Here is a 12,109-nt window from a genome sequence, read left to right as displayed (position 1 = left end):
GGGAGCACCATGAGGTGGGGGTGCACAGGGGCCACATGGCTCTCAGGCCCCTCCTCCATGGAGCTGGTCGGGTAACCTGTTCTGTGTGCACCGGCCGGGTGGTGCGGTGCCGAAGCCGCGGGCGGCTGCAGGAAAAGGGTCTCTGAGGGCGAGGCCTGGCGCGGAGGATGGCGCAGAAGCGAGGAAGGCTAGGCAGGGCGGAGGATCGAAGCCCGAGCGCCCGGGGACCGGGGCCGAGTCCGAAATAGGGGACGGACGCCGGGGGCTCGCGGCGGCGCGAGGCCAGAAGAGCGAGCCAGGCTGGTTGGCGGCGTAAGACCACGGTGGCTGGCATGGCGCTCCACCGGGACTCTAGCTGGGACCCGGGAGCAGGACGCAGGGTCGCGGGTTCTCCCGGAAGCGGCCGCCGCTCGGGGCGCACCGCGGCGCGTGGGGCGGGGCGGGGCGCGCGGCTGCGGCACTGGGGCAGCTGGGGCGGGCCCGCCGCGCTGTAATCGGATCCGGGGAGGGGGCGGGGAGGGGCCGGGCCAGGCGGGCCGGGGGGTGGGGGGGGGCGCGGAGCCGGGCTTCGGGCCGGCCGGGCTCCGCGCCTGTCAAACCCCTCATTGTTCGCAGCTGATGTCACTCGCAGTTGTGAGCGGCCGCCTCTCCCGGGGACAATGTGGGACTGAGCGGCCCAGCCGCCGCGCCGCCGTCGCAGGACAGCCCCAGCGAGGTAGGGCGCGGGCCGGGCGGGGCGCGGCGGGCCGCGAAGTTTGGGGGTTCGGCGGGGGGCGGGGAGTCCGCTCCCCGGTACACAGCTTAGAGTCTTAGGAGGCTACTAGGAACACGTTTCCAGTCCATTGCCGAGGCCTGCACAGGTGGGGGGCGCTGGTCTGCCAGAGGAGCCCCTGGACCTGGGAGGGGTTTTCTGGACCTCAGTTACCAGTTTTGACTCCCCCATCCCACCCTGTTTCCGTTCTTTGAAACTGCTCTTTTCCTACCTTCTGCCCTGGATTCTGGTTCTGTGCCCTCTGCCATTCTTCTGCAGCTCTGGGCTGGCACACACCCCTTCCCATTCTCTGCAGTCCCAGGAGGAGCCAGACACACACCTCCAGGCCAAGGGTGTATGGAGACCACACTTGGGGCACAGAGTGGGCCTTCTTACCCTTCAGTGCCTTGGCTTCCCCTATGTTCTTGGCTGGGTTCCTGGGAGATGGGAGAGGGGCCTCAGCTACTCCAGCCTGACCCTTGTGCCTGCCAGTCCAGAAGAGGGAGGTGGCCACCTCTTCATTCTCAGGTCCCAGGCCCGCCATCTTGAGACCTGTGGCACCCAAGGCCCCACCCCACCCAGGACCCAGGAGGGTGGTCTTCAAAGGGATGCAGCCTGGGCCATCTCCTAGCATGTGGGGCTTTGTGTTCCCACCAAGCTCAGGATAGTCATCCTCATGCTGGACCAACAGGATATGTGTCCCCGGGCTCTCCTTCCTCTACAAAGGGGACCCCAGGCACTCCCTAAGAGCTGAGCTTTGGCTCTGTTTCTTGGGGTCACCCTCATGGATGGCACCTGAGACCCTATTGTTTCCCCAGCTGCAGATCTAATCGTTCTAGGTTCTGGAACCCCCTCAACTTCCAAGGCGCCCCCATCCCAGCCCCCACCCTCAGCCTTCATCAGCATGCAGGCTCAGGCTACCCAAACACAAGAGGATTGTTCTCCTTGCATGCTCAGGGTGGGGGGCTGGGACCAGGCGGCCCACACACCCTGGCAGTCCAGGCCTGAGGAGGCTGGAAGCCCCACCCTGTGTCCCCAGACAAGCTCTGTCCATCTCTCCAGCCCCTTCACTGCCCCCTCTGCAGCCTCCATTAGCACTACCCAGTGACGCTGACCTCTTGAAGGAGGACTGAGAAAGGAGCTGTGCTGCACAGGTGGACCTTGGGTTTTCCCAGTCTGCCAGTGGTCTCTGCTACAGCCCTAAGAACAACTCCTTTCACTGGATCTCAGTTTTGTCGCTCGATTGCTGAGGCTTTGCCAGTTGTGATGGGCTGAACCCTGCCTGTGAAATCTGCCCCACACTCTGAGGCTTTTTCCAGCCCCTGTCCTCCTAGGGATACCTGTTTGGCCTCTTAGAAGTCTCACACCAACCCCTATTACTCTCCCCAGCAACATTCCCAGGGAGCCTCTAGACCTGGAAAAACAGCAGGAACAGGGGTTTAGGGAAAGGAACTGGGAATCTTGTGTAGGCCCTGCACCTGCATATGTGGTTAGTCCCTTAGTCCCAGGAATCTCAGCCTCATGGTGCCTGTAGCCCCTGGCCTGTGAGCCCTAACCTGAGTTTGGTCTTAGATCTTCCTGGGAGCTGTCTGTGTAGTGGAAAGACAGGCTCAGAAGACTTGTTGTGGCTGTATCTTTGGGAGGTGCAGAGGCCTGGTGATTACATCTGACCTGAAAGGTTGGGGGAGGGTTCCATAGAGGAGTTGGCATTTGAGAAAGATTGTGACAGTGTGAGGAGGATAGGCATTTTAGGCTGGGATCACCAGCCCTGAGGTCTGGAGGTACCTGGCCAGGTTTTGGAGCCTGGTGTGTTTGGGGGATGGGATGGAGATGAGACAAGAGAAGCTGGCAGTGGCTCTTGAAGGGAAGCTGGCCCAGTTTGTAGAGATCAAGCTTTATTCCTTGGGTACTAGGGATCCATGGATATCTGTTGAGCTGCAGAGTGAACACAACGTCTTCAACAGGGAGAATGGATACTAGAGACCTTTTCTCAATTTGAGTGAGACAAGGACTTGGGCTGCACTATGAGGGTGTGGCCTTTCTCCTGTGTTCCTGTCTAGGCCTGGGCCAGGGCCTAGCTTACTTTGGACTCCCTTGATTATGAAGGCTATCTAATGATGATGAGGAAACTGTAGCATTTCTACTGTGAGCTTCTCAGAGCTTCCCTTCCCAGCCTCCCTTCTCTGCTGGGCACTTTGGCTATGAAACATACCTGAATCAAGAAATAAGAGGCTGGAGTTTGTAGATCCCAGGCTGCTCTCTTGCAGTCTCCTCCTAAGCTTCCTCCTTCCAAAGTTTGATGTGATGGGTTGTCATGGGAGACTAAAAACTCAGGCTGGTCCATGGGTCTGAAGGTGCTAGGGCAGATCCTGCAGGGATTGGCTGATTAGCAAGAGCTAGCATCCCTGGAGCAGGGGATAGGCAGGGGAGAGAAGAGAGAAGAACAGGGGATAGGCTGACCCCCCACCTCCCACCCCTACTGTCCACCCTTCTGCCACACCCTGCCTTGCCTGATGCTCAGAGCCATTCCCCAGCATCACTGGGTGTGGCCAGCATGGCTGCTTTTGGAGTGAGGATGGAAGGACACTGCTAGGTTGGGAGCTGGGAGTGCTGAGGAGGGTAAAGCCCTCTCCCTAGCCCAGGTGGGTCCATGGGCCTTTACTGGTCCAGACATTCCAGCTAGCAGAGTGGAGGGAATCCCCCAAGGGGCGGGCCAGTCTACTTGAGTTGCTTGGCCCCAGGAGCCCTCCCCTCCCCTGGATTGTTCTTACTCCAGAACAAAGCCAGAGTGGACACTTGATCCCTGCCTGTGGGGGGAGCTGGCTAAGCCCCTAGCCCTTTGATTGGGCAGCTGTCATGGGAGAGAGACAGCTGGGGGGGGAGGGGCAGGAAGGAGCAGCAACCATCGCTTACACAGCTGTCATCCCACCCCCACCCCGGCCCTGCGCCCTCCGGCCTGAGTGGCAGGAAGCCAAAGACAGAAGGAGTGGGCACTGGGTCTGGGGAGTGGGCCTGGAGAACACGAGGGACTCCTGAGGTAAAGGGCTGGTCTGAGCTTGGTGTGTTCTGCCAGGGAGCCCTGCTGACCAGAGGTGAGCTGGAGGTCAGTGTGGCATCATGTGTGGCTGCCACGAGGGTGGCCCAGCAGAGACCCAAGGCCCATCAGGCTAGGAAGAACTCCCTAGAGCCCCATCGAGGGCAGGAGAGCCAGTAATGCCTAATGGGGCTACTTATTTTTAGGGGCTTAGGAGAATAATTTTGAGACATGAGTCAGGACCCTTTGTTCTCTCCCTGAGACAGGAAAGAATTTGAGGGTCTTTCAGAACAGGAAGGGGACAGAGACTAGCAATCTCCTCCCATCCTCAACCCTGAATATGTACTAGGTGGGCAGACCAAGGTCCGGGTCAGAGGAGGCCTAGGTCAAGGTCACTCCCTGAATTTGAGGCAGTTAAGGTGTCTACTGCAGATTCAGGTGCTTTTCGTGTGGGAATTCCAGTTCTGGCCATGTTGCTGCCCTGTCTTTCCTGGTGCCACAGAGGTGAGGAGATGTTGTGGGAACCACGTGAGGACTCCCACTGATTACTCTCTCAAAGAGGTCTCTGTACCTCCACGAAATTCTAGAGCTTAAGATTATGACTTTGGACAAACTGATCACCTTGCCAAACAGAACCCATGTTCACCAGCCAAACAGGTACCACCTTTGAAAAGGTCATCCACCAGGAAGAAGGCTAGCAGACCCAGACAAGAGCAGCCAGGAAGGGGTCCAGATGAGGCCGGGGTCAGCCATGAACTAACAGGAAGGACCCTGCCATTGCTCTGTACCTTTTCTCTCCTTGAGCTTGGCTAGGTTGTAGACTCTCTTTAGCTATCAGGTTCCCACCCTGTATGGTGAATTCATCTGCTCAGTTACCAGTATGTTTGAGCACCTCCGCTGGCCTGGCTCTGAGCTGAGCCCTCAGGACACTAGGAGAAGCCGGCAGCCTTGGCTCCTGCTCTAAGGGCTCCAGGCTTGGCTGTCCAGGGAGGCAGAAACTAAGCACGTCATCACAAGTGCTTTGATGGGGGGAAGTGCAGGCAGCCAGGGGAATGTCTAGCAAGGGCAGCCAGCGCCAGAGGTTGGCTAGGATGCTGGAGAGCACAGTCCCTTCATCTCCTGCTGCTTTCCACCCTCCGGAGAGTTTACTGCAGAATTCAAAGGAAGGGAGGAGCGGGGTTGGCATCCCCATTGCAGGGATGGGGAAGTATAGACCACATATGCTCTGGTTGCTCAGACTGTGAGCCCCTTTCCCCTTCTATTCCAAGCCCTGACTAGCAAGGGGCATTCAGAAGTGGGGACTGGCTAGAGCTCCATGCCCTTGACCCTTGTGTTGGGACAGAATGGGGGACAAGGGAGAAGGTACCCAGAGGTTCCCCTGTGCTCCAGGACCAGTTATACATCCTTTGTCCCCCCCCCCCAACCCCTGGGGCAAAAAGAATTTTCAGGGTTAGGGTTTAAGTCTTGGCTTGGATTTGGCACCAGCTGGACCCACTCTCTGTCCTCCTTGAGTTCTGGGCTCCCAGTGAGCTCCCCAGCAAGGCTGAGCCTTGGCAGGAGACAACCACTGAAGAAGGATTTCCAACCAGGATTAAGGTTCAGGATTAAGTTGGGGCATGAAAAGGGGTCTTGTGGGGCGGGTTAGCAGCTGAGCTAATCCCAGCAGCTAATCTCAGGCTCTACCTTCCTCTAGCAGTTAATGGCCTTGACATTCCTGTGGCCCACTGAATCCCTTTCTTACCCATCACCCCAGTCCCAAGGAGACAGAGATGGGACATACCTTCTTTATTGTATGGGTGAGGAAATTGAGACCCTGAATGTCAGGTTTGTTTTTGGGCATAGTAGAAAGTGTCCACATGGGGACTGTGGGCAGCCTAGGTACTTCTCGCCTCCTGGGTCATAGAGAAGCAATGAAAACACCACTGTGCTGACTTTTGAACCCCCCTCACACCCCCACCCTGTTGCTGAATTTGTCCTGCTCAGAGCTGTCCGAAAGCAGCCTCTGCTCAGGTGATGGGCCCAGCCTCTGGAGGTGGGGGAAGGCGGGGGCAGGACCCTGTCTAGAGCCTGAGCAGCTTTATTGTTGTCCTTCTTTCCTCCCTTTAAGACCGCCCATGGCTGCTCCAGCTTCCTCTGCAGCAGATCCTCCTCCCTTAAAACAGCTGGGCTCTTGTTTGGAGTAATTTTTAAATTTTAACTCTACCTTTAGGCTCCGGGAGCTTCTCTTGCAAGAGATCAAGGATGAGGCTGTCCTTTCTGGAGTCCTCCTATAGGTCTCCTACTTAATTCTTTGGTTGGTTGGTTGATTGATGTTGCGGTTGAACCCCAGACCTTGTACATGGTAGATAAGAACTTTTCCACTGAGCTACATCCCAGCTCTCCTCATATATGAGAGGAAGGGAATGACGGGGAAATGGGGTTCCTGCTGTGTGATGCGCTTACTTTTTAATTGTCCCAATTTGAGGGTGGGTAGGAATTGGTATCTCTTTGAGAGATGGGGGAAGCTGGGCCCAGAGGGTTCAATGACCTATCCAGGGTCACACAGCTAATGCGACACACACATAAGCACATTAGTCAGGGGGACATGTGGAACTCAAAATCCATGCTGTCTCCCCTCTGGGAGTTTGGACTAGCTTGCTCTGGCCAGGCTCCTCATGTAAGGGCAGGGCCAGAGTGAACTGGGTTCCTGTCTGACCCCTTTCCAGAGCCGGCCAGGCCACAGAGTGGACACACGCCTAGGCCACTGTGGCCCCAGCCCCGCCTGACAGAATGAGCAGCTCAGATGCGGGGCTGGAGGAGGAGCCAGAGCTTAGCATCACCCTCACTCTACGGATGCTGATGCATGGGAAGGTGAGTGAGAGGGGCTGAGACACCGGGCCAGTGCTGATTTGATCTTAGGAGTTCCATCTTTGGTGGACCTCTGCCAGGGTGAGGGAAGGGGCCAGGCCTGGGGCATTGGTACCCATCTGACTCCATTCTCATCTTGTTTGTAGGAAGTGGGCAGCATAATTGGGAAGGTAGGTGTCCAGTTCTGGCTGGTGTGTCCCCCTCAGCCTAAGGTAGAAGGTGGCGACTGCTCAGGCTGAGTGATTCTCTGTTTTGCCTCTCACAGAAGGGAGAAACTGTCAAGCGGATCAGGGAGCAGGTGAGGAAGGAGTTTGGGGGAGAAGCCCAAGATACCCGTTGTGGAGGGAGAGGAGATACCAGATCCACTCTATTTGGGAAGAGCACTGGGTATCTGAGAGGATGGTGGTTTCCAGCTGTAAATAAGGACTGGTGAGTGGGGATTGTGTCCATTACCTGGCACTCATTCTGTACCTGCAGAGCAGTGCCCGGATCACCATCTCTGAGGGCTCCTGCCCCGAGCGCATCACCACCATCACTGGTTCCACAGCCGCTGTCTTCCATGCAGTCTCCATGATTGCTTTCAAGCTGGATGAGGTCTGGTGCTAGCAGGCTGGGGGTTCAAAGTGTTTCTGGGTGGAGGGGAGGAGTGGGGCTCTGACTCCAAACAGTGGCTGTGGGGGAAGGAGAGGTCAAGTCCAGGGCAGTGTTCTCTTGGAGGTGCATGGGGAAGGGTATCTGCCGAATTCCTTAGCAGGAAGGTCCTTAGGGAGGGGTAAGAGAGGAGTAGAAGCATGTAGCCCACCCACCATCTCCCTGCTCCAGGACCTTTGTGCTGCTCCTGCAAATGGTGGCAGTGTCTCCAGGCCTCCAGTGACTCTACGCCTTGTCATCCCTGCCAGCCAGTGTGGCTCACTGATTGGGAAGGCTGGCACCAAGATCAAGGAGATCCGAGAGGTAAGGGCAGAGGAGTTCCCCACCCTTTGGTGTGGGAGGCTCCCGTGCTCATGGCTGCATACCTCTAGGAGAGCTCTGAGCCCAGGAGCCCTTCTGCAGGCTGCTGAAGCAGCCAGAAGTAGCCTCTGTTTTCCATTTGCAGACTACAGGTGCCCAGGTGCAGGTGGCAGGGGATCTGCTCCCCAATTCCACGGAGCGTGCTGTCACTGTGTCCGGGGTGCCTGATGCCATCATCTTGTGTGTGCGCCAGATCTGTGCTGTTATTCTGGAGGTGCTGCCCTGGGGCAGAGAAACAGGGGGCAGGAGATAGGCCCTGTGGCACCAGGTTGGGTACAGTGGGGTTGCAGAGATAAATTATGAGCTCCAGAGTATGAGGATGCTTTTATCTAGGGGTCTTTCTAGGGGGCTTGAGGCTACTGGGCATTTGGGGCTACTGAGAGGGTCCCCAAAGAGCCTCCCCCATTTGTGCCTTCCAGTCCCCACCCAAAGGAGCCACTATCCCATACCATCCAAGCCTCTCCCTAGGTACTGTCCTCCTCTCTGCCAACCAGGTAAGTGGACAGCGGGAGGGATGGGAAGTATTATTGGAGAAGGGGGGCCGGGTTGGAGGCGGGGATAGAAGAAATTATAGAGAGGGAGAGGTGTGACCCTGGTCAACCTGCCCTGACCTAACACAGTAATAGTCTCTTCACCTACTTTGTCCCCTACAGGGCTTCTCTGTTCAGGGTCAGTATGGAGCTGTGACCCCTGCTGAGGTGAGTGAACCACAGCCAAGACTCTCCCTGTCTGAGCTAAGCCTCCTCTAACTTCTGATCTCTGACCCCTCTTTGGCACAGGTCACCAAGCTCCAGCAGCTCTCGGGCCATGCAGTCCCTTTTGCCTCACCCAGTGTGGTGCCAGGTAAACAGCCCCTGCAGGAGGAGGCAGATCCAAGAGGCTGGGCAGCACTCTTTGATGGACATGGGGTTCAGAGAGGCCCACCACACACTCAGTTCCTCTCCTCTGCCTTAGGACTCGATCCAGCTGCACAAACCAGCTCCCAGGAGTTTTTGGTTCCCAATGATGTGAGCAGGGGATATAGTGGCTGGAGGGTGGTAAGAGAGATGAGGTTCTGGGCCATGCTTAAGGTCAACTTCTGCCTTTTCCCTAGCTGATTGGCTGCGTGATCGGTCGCCAGGGCAGCAAGATCAGTGAGATCCGGCAGATGTCTGGGGCACATATCAAGATCGGGAATCAAGCAGAGGGTGCTGGTGAGCGGCACATAACCATCACTGGCTCGCCAGTCTCCATCGCCCTGGCCCAGTACCTCATCACTGCCTGGTGAGCATGGAGTGGACAATGGGGGATCCCAGGTGGGGAGGGGAAAACTGACCTCCTTCCTCTCTGGACTGGTCCTCGCCTCCTAGAACTCACATCTCTACAGTACTCTACCCAAGCCCCCTTGTTACTCTAGTCTCACGTTCTTTCCCCATTGCTGTCTCTGTCCCCTGGGTCTTTGCCCACAGCCCCATTTTTACTCTCATCTCACACTAGATCTGGTTATCATCCCTCCCTTCCTCCTCACATTCTACCTTTCCCACTTTCCCCCAAGTATACTTACCCCACTACTCTCAGTGCTTCTCTTCTGTCTTTGGCTAGTCTCAAACCGTGTATCTTCCCTCATTGCCCCCATCTCACTCCTGCTCTCCCCTTCATCTCCCCTCTATATCCCTCTCTCCAGTCTAGAGACGGCCAAGTCTACCTCTGGGGGGACGCCCGGCTCGGCCCCCGCAGACCTGCCTGCCCCCTTCTCGCCGCCCCTGACGGCCCTGCCCACGGCTCCCCCAGGCCTGCTGGGCACACCCTATGCCATCTCCCTCTCCAACTTCATCGGCCTCAAGCCTGTGCCCTTCTTGGCTCTACCACCTGCTTCCCCAGGGCCACCACCGGGCTTGGCGGCCTACACTGCCAAGATGGCAGCGGCCAATGGGAGCAAGAAAGCTGAGCGGCAGAAATTCTCCCCCTACTGAGGCCAGCTGAGGCACAGGCGGGGGCAGGCAGGACCTCCGGCAGGGTCTGCCTCCACATCCTACCTGTCCAAGGAAACTCCACCCTGGGGTCCCAAATGCAGCCGCTAACGCCAGACGCATGGATACATCCCCTACCCTGCCCGTCTTTGGAGTTCCTACTCTTGGAGAAGGGGCAGTTTTTGGCCCAGGGTTTTGGGAGCTGCGGCAGCCCTTGGCCAGAGGACCCTATCTTTAGCTCTGGGAGCAGCCAGGGGCCTCCCTAGTGCCCCACCATGGGGGGAACCATGTATTCTCTATCCCTTAGGGCTCTCTACCTACGGCCCCCCAGTGGGAATCAAGGAGGGCCCGGGGCCAAGCTTCTCTCCAACTCCCTGCAGATTCCCGCTGCTTCCATGGGTAATACTTTTTGACTGGAATGGACTGGCTGGGCTTGTCAGGGGCAACCCAAAGAGGGGGCTCTGCTGGGTAGCTGAGGGAGTGGCTTGGGGGGGCAGGGGCCCAAGCAGCAGACACTCTGTACAGTTTTTTCAATCCCTGTTTTTGAATAAATATTCTCAGCGACCAGAAAGGTGTGAAATACTGGTGTTGGGGTGGTAAAATGTGCAGAAAGTGGGTGCAGCAGAAGCCCCAGAGGACTTTCATCTTTGACTTGGGCTCCAGCCCCCTCCACACACCACTTTTCAGGTTTCAGGGCCTTTGGGGGTTGTCCAGCCTCCTGCTTCTAGCATTAGAGAGATCTAGTTGTCTTCTGGACACAGAAGTAGATAGAAGAGTTCAGTAGCTTTGTCCAGCTTTGTCTCCCTGGTTCAGATGTTGGGGAAGTCCTTCTGAGGGTCCACCTCCTGGTGCCTTCTACTGTGGCTTGGCCCATCCTTGGGGACTTGCGGGCCATCCATGAGTTAAACAACCTGTGCCAGAGGGACTCTCAGAGATGATTCAGGGTACAGAAGGGGAAACTGAGGTCTCAGGAGAGTAGGTTGTGCACAGGGCTGTGCCATGTGGCTCAGAACCAAAAATTCTGGAGAAGTCTCTGGACCTTGCCAGACTGCAGACAAACTGTCTCCCATTTCAGTGCCAAAAGTCCAGGCTGGGCACCTGCTGCCGCCTGTGCAGGAGGCTGGATGGGTCTTCTTTGATAGCGCCCTCTTTCCTCAGTCAGGAGAAGGAGCTCTTAAGTGGTTTCTGGCAGGCTCAGGCTGGGTCCTCCCGCAAATCCGCCGGCCTGCTGGCGTGCCTCAGAAGGGCCCAGGGCAGGGCCTTCTGGGGGTCCCTTGAGGCGCTGCAGGAGTGCTCGAGGGTGCCAGGCTTTTGGGACCCGAGGCAGAGCACGGCGGGTGAGGCGGCCCAACGCCAAACGTACAGGGCGCTGCAGCAAGCCATACAGGAAGGGGTGAGCAGCGAAGGCCGAGTAGGCCACCCAGGTGACAGCCGCCTCGGCCTCTGCTGCCTGCGCTGCTGGCGCCAAGCACGCACAGCCATAAGGCAGCCAGCAGGCTGCAAATTGGCCTACTGCCAGACCTGGGGCCAGGGCTGCTTTTCCTCCGGGCAGGCGAGGCCGGAGGGTAGGCAAGAAGGAGAGGCGGCTGTCCAGAGAGTCCGATCGCAGCCGGGTACCGCGCATGGGCAGCGGGGGACGCAGGGCGGCGCGACGCGCCACGAGGAAGATGCTGCCATAGGCGCCAAGCAGCAGGAGCGCAGGCAGCGCGAAGGCCAGCAGCGCCCAGAGTGGCCTGAAGGGTTTGAGGCCTCCAACCAGGACCGAGCAGCGCGCCGGGGCTGGTGGCGGCGCAGGTGGCGGCCCAAGCAAGGACAACGCACCCAGAAGCCCAGCAGCGGCCCACACTGCAGTGAGCACGAGCCCGGGCGCCGGCCGCCCGCCAGGACGCAGCGGGTATGCAATGAGGCGATAGCGCGCCAGGCCTAGCGCGGCCACGCCAAGCGTACATGCGGGCAGCAGCGCCGCGGAGAGGAAGCGTGCAGCTCTGCACGGCCCGGGTCCCAGGCGCACGCGGCCCAACCCAGGAGGGGGTGCGGCTAGCAAGCTCAACGGCATGATGGAAGCGGCTGCCAGAAGGTCCACAACGCATAGGTGCACCAGATAGAGCGTGTCTTGCAGGCCAGGTGTGCGTAGCACCACAACCAGCAGTGCCCCGTTACCCAATAGGGCCCCCACCTCCACGAGAACTGCCAGGATCAAGCCCACCGAGCCTGCAACTTCTGCGGCGATCAGCCCTGTGGTGTTGGCCATTGGAATGCTCAGGCTTCACCTGTGCCAGTATGCAGAGAGGCGATGGGATCCTTCAGTGCCACAGTTCCCATTACCTGACCCTCGTTCTTCTGGTCCCTCACCTCATAGGCTGCCCAGAAGGGGGCTCCGATGCCCAGGCTGCCATTCTTTTGGGAGTTTGGTGGGCGCCTTGGAGAGTGCAAGTCTGAGCCTGCTGGCTCTCTCTCCTTGCTCTAGACCAGCCATTCAGCCTCTGCCGGAGATGGTACTGGCTGTTACTCTGATGT

At 58.1% G+C, this 12,109-nt stretch overlaps 2 protein-coding genes across 4 annotated transcripts; one reads left to right on the top strand and one right to left on the bottom strand.

The window, feature by feature from the left end:
* The first annotated feature begins 547 nt into the window (after nucleotides 1-547).
* Nucleotides 548-10,163, top strand: Pcbp4 (poly(rC) binding protein 4). 3 transcript variants are annotated; one of them, XM_013159693.3, is made up of 13 exons: nucleotides 548-715; nucleotides 6,491-6,635; nucleotides 6,779-6,802; nucleotides 6,898-6,930; nucleotides 7,110-7,226; nucleotides 7,455-7,586; nucleotides 7,729-7,857; nucleotides 8,063-8,137; nucleotides 8,297-8,341; nucleotides 8,423-8,486; nucleotides 8,598-8,650; nucleotides 8,737-8,906; nucleotides 9,900-10,163. In XM_013159693.3, the coding sequence occupies exons 2-13, from the start codon at nucleotides 6,555-6,557 to the stop codon at nucleotides 10,003-10,005; spliced, it is 1,029 nt and encodes a 342-aa protein (XP_013015147.1). In that variant the 5' UTR covers nucleotides 548-715; nucleotides 6,491-6,554; the 3' UTR covers nucleotides 10,006-10,163. The 3 variants fall into 3 exon arrangements, with proteins under 3 accessions (XP_013015147.1, XP_013015148.1, XP_003476761.1); XM_013159694.3 differs by having other exon boundaries at nucleotides 9,504-10,163; XM_003476713.5 differs by having other exon boundaries at nucleotides 9,307-10,163.
* Nucleotides 10,113-12,102, bottom strand: Gpr62 (G protein-coupled receptor 62). The gene has a single exon (XM_003476473.5). The coding sequence runs from the start codon at nucleotides 11,841-11,843 to the stop codon at nucleotides 10,767-10,769; it is 1,077 nt and encodes a 358-aa protein (XP_003476521.1). The 5' UTR covers nucleotides 11,844-12,102; the 3' UTR covers nucleotides 10,113-10,766.
* Nucleotides 12,103-12,109: the final 7 nt, after the last annotated feature.

The sequence above is a fragment of the Cavia porcellus genome, unplaced genomic scaffold, assembly GCF_034190915.1.
Source record: "Cavia porcellus strain 051 isolate PalLab524CR breed Dunkin Hartley unplaced genomic scaffold, mCavPor4.1 scaffold_5, whole genome shotgun sequence".
Lineage (NCBI taxonomy): Eukaryota > Metazoa > Chordata > Mammalia > Rodentia > Caviidae > Cavia > Cavia porcellus.
The sequence above is the reverse complement of the archived record's forward strand: the minus strand, read 5'-3'. Positions and strand labels throughout refer to the sequence as shown.

Excerpts from the sequence above, each read along its gene's own strand:
- Pcbp4 (XM_003476713.5), top strand. The coding sequence starts at position 6,555 with ATGAGCAGCTCAGATGCGGGGCTGGAGGAGGAGCCAGAGCTTAGCATC. Across the intron at positions 8,651-8,736 it reads AGTTTTTGGTTCCCAATGAT|CTGATTGGCTGCGTGATCGG; the intron begins GTGAGCAGGGGA and ends CCTTTTCCCTAG. Across the intron at positions 8,907-9,306 it reads CAGTACCTCATCACTGCCTG|TCTAGAGACGGCCAAGTCTA; the intron begins GTGAGCATGGAG and ends CCCTCTCTCCAG.
- Gpr62 (XM_003476473.5), bottom strand. The coding sequence starts at position 11,843 with ATGGCCAACACCACAGGGCTGATCGCCGCAGAAGTTGCAGGCTCGGTG.